General features: G+C 50.3%; 1 protein-coding gene across 1 annotated transcript in view; it reads left to right on the top strand.

The window, feature by feature from the left end:
• LOC100909245 (uncharacterized) overlaps positions 1 to 3,870 on the top strand; it is a 6,845-nt gene extending 2,975 nt beyond the window's left edge. The window contains exons 3-4 of the mRNA XM_029111675.1: positions 6 to 2,327; positions 3,760 to 3,870. Of these exons, the coding sequence (XP_028967508.1) occupies positions 6 to 2,327; positions 3,760 to 3,870 (2,433 nt within the window). The remainder of the gene's footprint in view (positions 1 to 5; positions 2,328 to 3,759) is intronic.
• Positions 3,871 to 5,136: the final 1,266 nt, after the last annotated feature.

The raw sequence follows: 5,136 nt of genomic DNA, 5'->3' as shown, positions 1-5,136 counted from the left end.
CGGAGGACGAGCTGGTCTTCGATCCCGACAACCTGATCCAATTCGTCAACAGCGCCAAGCCATGCAAGAGATCTATCATGGGCGCAGCGGCAAGGCTGCACGATCCAATCGGGCTGATCTCTCCTTTCGTCATGGGTGTCAAATTGCTACTACAAAAAATTCATGTACGCAAGCTTACATACGACGGAATCCTACCCAAAGACCTTTTAACCGACTGGTCGAAATGGTGTGAACAATTGGCTCATCTCAAAGAGTTCTCTGTCCCACGGTATTATGCAGCAACGATGGGAAACACACTGGAAATACATGCGTTCGCAGACGCCAGCGAGGAAGCTTACGCAGCAGTAATATACCTTAAGTCCATCGATTCTGAATCAGGAAATGCGAAAACAGCACTGGTCATATCAAAAGCAAGAATGACACCCGTGCAAGCACTGAAAACGTTGACGATACCAAGGAAAGAACTCATGGCAGCATTATTAGCGGCACGACTCATGACAACAACGATGAAAGCTCTGAACTTTGAAGCACGACGTTTCTTCTGGACAGATTCCATGAACGTTTGGCACTGGATAAGGGGAGAGACACCTGAGAAACACGGTATCTTCATTAAGAACCGGCTCACAGAATTACTGAGTCTGTCCGCAGCCACCGAATGGTTTCACGTACCTGGGAAACTCAACCCAGCAGATCTGCCATCGAGAGGCATATCTATGGAAAATCTCAAGTCCAACAAACTTTGGTTGAATGGTCCCGACTTCTTGACGACAGGTCATTACCCTAGGGCTGAAATTCCTCAAACCATCCTGACCACCATCACTCGGATTGGAGTCGGAGAAAATCCGGTGACGGAGACTGTAATCGACGTGAAGCGATACTCTTCGTTAAGCCGTGCAATCAGAGTCTGCGCGACCGTCCTACGCGCCGCCGCAAGATTCAAAAGCAACGTAGGCATCATAGGCCGACGACAATCTTCACGTCTGAGAGAAAAAAAGAAAACCGAACTGGAGAAGGATTTAACAGCCGAGCCTCTGTCCTCCGCCGAACTCTCACAAGCGAGGCGACGACTCCTGCGCGAGGCACAATCACGTTGCTTCCGGGAGGCGATAGCGGCCGATGATCCAACAGAGTCCCCGAGAATCTCGAAATTCGCGCCCTTTAAAGACGAAAACGGACTTCTCCGGGTCGGAGGACGATTGCAGAATTCGTGCGAAACGTTCGAGGTACGCCATCCAGTCCTGCTCGGCTCGGATGAGTTGACCGATCTGATAATCCGAGACATACACGTCAATCAAGCGGGACACCTGCGAACGGACTGCGTCCTGACACTACTGCGTCAAGAGTACTGGGTCCTTCGAGCGCGTTCTGTGGTCAAGTCGGTCATCCGGTGTTGCATTGTCTGCAAGCGTTATACAGCGCAACCGGGAGGGGCCGAGGAAGCACCACTGCCACAGTCGCGTGTCGAATCAGGAGGCGTTTTCAAAAACATAGGCGTAGACTATTTGGGGCCCTTCCAAATAAAGGGTGCCAAGGTCTGGATTTGCCTATTTACATGCTCTGTCGTACGAGGGCTACATCTGGAAGTCGCTGAGAACTTGTCAGCAGAAGCTTTCATCAGCTGTTTCAAAAGGTTTATCGCCGCCAGAGGAGTCCCTCATAGAATCAATTCCGACAATGGCTGCAACTTCGTCCGGTCGGCGAAGGCCATGAAAGCCCTCTGGGACAATCTTCGAGAAGAACAAACGCAGAACTTTTTGGGTTTACGGGAAATCGAATGGTCCTTCAACGCCCCGAGAGCAGCGTGGTGGGGAGGACAATTCGAGCGATTGATCAGAACGGTGAAAGACTGCCTGAGGAAAACCACAAACATGCACTCGATTCCTTTATTCGACTTCCTGACCGTCATCAAGGAGATCGAATCAATCGTGAACTCGAGACCACTGACCAATTGCCCAGCATCGGTAGACGACTTCCCGCCCCTTACTCCGTCACATTTTCTCACACCCAGCATGCCTATAGCCCTACCGGCAGGCCAAGTCACAGGAGCCGGAATCCGCCCGGACACCCTGGTCCATGCGTGGAAGCGACGAGAAGCCCTACTCAACGATTTCTGGAAAAGATGGCGAACGGAGTACCTCTTGTGCCTCAAGTCAGCTCACGAGCGAAGGACGAACAAGACAGGAGAAACAGCTGTCGGTGATGTGGTCCTGATTCATGAGGACAACATCAACAGACTTCACTGGCGACTAGGTAGAGTCGTCGAAATCCTCAAGAGCCGAGACGGTCAAATCCGCACATGTAAAGTGAAAACAGCCGGAGGTGTTATAGTGAGAACGGTTCAGCATCTCTACAAATTACTATAGCTACAGCGTTATAGCGTCGCGTCGGGAAGAAACATGGGGGCGGCTGGCAACAAGCGATCTGCTCCAGATCGCTTCCGGGAGTGTTGCGGTTCAATAGAGGATAGAGCGCCCGCCATGGTCACAGCTCCCCGACGGAGAGGCCTTCAGGAGAATTTTCTAGAATAAACAGAATGTTTCGGAAATTCCACGAAAGCTGGTGTTCTTCGATCTTTACTCTGAAATCATCTCCCCTGACCCACAATTCACTATAGCGGGGTCTGTCACGGGAGGAGTCGAACTGACCATGTTTATCCCGTGAAAAAACTCCGAAATTCGCGGAAGGTGGGCATTCCGGCCGAAAATCGCGGATTTCATGGCGGATGTGGCGGCCGCCACAAACGCCTAGCCCTACCATATGCTCATTCCTGTACCTTGGAGTAGATTTCCCGCGCGAAATCTTATCTAACGGCATAACGAAGGGACTGTCCCTTGTGAGAACAGTCATACTTTTGACACAGTCTGAATTTGCCGTCGATCAATGTGTTCAACATCGATGATACCAAGTGTTTTGAAAATATTGTTCGGAAACAGCGCGAGAAAACTCTTTCTTTTTATGGCAAAGGAAGTATGATGTTTCTCGAGAACACTCATCGAACAAACACGAGCCCCTGGTGCTCGGCACTCGTGGAACCGAGATGGTACTTGGAAGCTATCGACGAGCTGTTTTCGCGACACCCGTTTTGGGGTTAGTTCTCTCAGCGAGCATGACTGGAATACCGAGTGAGTAAATCGATGATCAGCTCAAATTACAACAAGTCAATAACCGTCGATTGGCATTTCTTTGAGACCTCTGTGGATCTCAGCAGAAACAATGTCTGTTGCAGTCCATCGAACTAGCTCTCCACATTAACCGACCGAAAACGCCGACATGGGTGCCAAGAGGGCCAGTCCGAGTGAACCCGTTGGCTTGCTTAGCTTGACCCGGAATTCCACAGACTTTCCTTCCCAATCCTCGGCTGAATCGGGTGAACAACTCACAACAACTCTCAGTTCTCCAGTGAAGCGCGTGTCGTCGACCTTAACTCCCATTCGACTAACCAATCGTCACTCCAGTCATCTCCACGACCAGAGAATACAGTCCGTACGAGCGGAACCGATGATCAGTCGAGTCTAGTGAAGCCGTGATGGGTGAACAAATTGCCTATGCGTGGAGAGTCACTCTACCCTCGGTTCCCAGGTACTCGACGTCGACTACCACGACGAAACCTTCAGGGGTTTGGGAGCGAACCGAGCGATCATTCACAAGAATGACTCTTTCGAGACCTCTTTTCATCCGGGGTCTTACAACCTCAGCACGGCCGAAAACCACTACTCGGCGACCTAGTTTTACAACTGCTCGACCTCGAACTACTTCCAGGAAGTCCCCGACTACTACCACCACCAGTACTACCAGGGCACCGACATAACCCCCGTCAACCACCAAGAAATTGGTGGCTCCCACCACTATCAGACCGTCCAGCACTACTGAGTTCTTACCTCTTCGAACACCCAGTTCAACGACACCAAAGCCCGCTATGTCGAGGAGCTCTGAGATTCCAGCGGAGGAAACACTAGACCAGAAACTCACAACGACCAGCGAAGCAAGCATTTCCACAACAACGCGCGTTCGAGAGACAGTGGAGCGGATTCGAATTGATTCGAAGAGATATAGGTGTACACGTTTGGAGAACGTAAGACTGTGCATTCGACCGCAAGAGCGCAAGTGTGTGTTGATTCAAATCCATTTGGCTATCCCGAAACATGCTCTGGTTCTGCCAATTGAAAATGCCGGAACCAGAGCTTCTGCATCGGATGAAGCTGCAATAGGATCACACTGTTCTATTCAACTATTAGTCTATTAGTCTATTCAACCTAATGACAATGAATTTGCTGCTTTCGAATGGGAGCTCCAAAAACGTGCGTTTATTCTTTGGTATTAATGCCTGTATGAGAAGATGAAGACTAATCAAAGATCAACTGCGGTTGATCGATACGGTCCTTCAGGACTCTCTTGAGGTGCGTCACGTAATGGTGCATAGTCGCGTCGGAGTCGTTTCAGAGCGAAACGACGGAGAGCGACTGAGCCTATCACCAGAAGAACTAGGCTCGTGGAGATCGAATGGACGATTAGGGCTCTTAGCCACACCACATTCGCAGGTGACGGAGGATTCGGTGGAGTCGGTCCCGGCGTAGGAGTGGGCGGTAGTTCGTGGCGTTTGAAATCTTCCCAGATGTCTTCTCCACCCTTGGGAGGTTTGTTCATACGAAGACACACGACTTTCCGGGAAGCCAATTCCATGCAGCGATTTTCGAATTCTGCACAGTAGTCCGGAAAGTGCGTGGGGGACAGTTCGGAGATGTAACATGACCTATTTTGAACCTGGCACTCTTGTTTGCAATCTCGAAGATATTCAAAATATGCCATTCCACTCGTCAGCAGGCTAAGCATGACGAGGGTCCGAACGACTGCCGCCATGGGAGAAGCCTGCAATATCGAGAAGCGTCTCAAGCTGGGCTGCATCCAAATGCTTCGTCAGGCAATCCGCGGCGTTCGAATTAGTGGGACAATAATCAACGTCGATATCTTGATTTTGGAGTCGTTCTCTGATATGAAAATATCTCACCTCGATATGCTTTGCTTTTCTAAATTGTTGGGAGGAACTGATTAAGCGAAGCGTTGATTGATTGTCCACGAGCACTTTTGGCTTCACTTGAAAATCTAACTCAGCTAGGAGGCGAGCGGTCCAGATTGCGG

Source organism: Galendromus occidentalis, unplaced genomic scaffold, assembly GCF_000255335.2.
Source record: "Galendromus occidentalis unplaced genomic scaffold, Mocc_1.1 scf7180000075594, whole genome shotgun sequence".
Classification (NCBI taxonomy): Eukaryota; Metazoa; Arthropoda; class Arachnida; order Mesostigmata; family Phytoseiidae; genus Galendromus; species Galendromus occidentalis.
The sequence above is the reverse complement of the archived record's forward strand: the minus strand, read 5'-3'. Positions and strand labels throughout refer to the sequence as shown.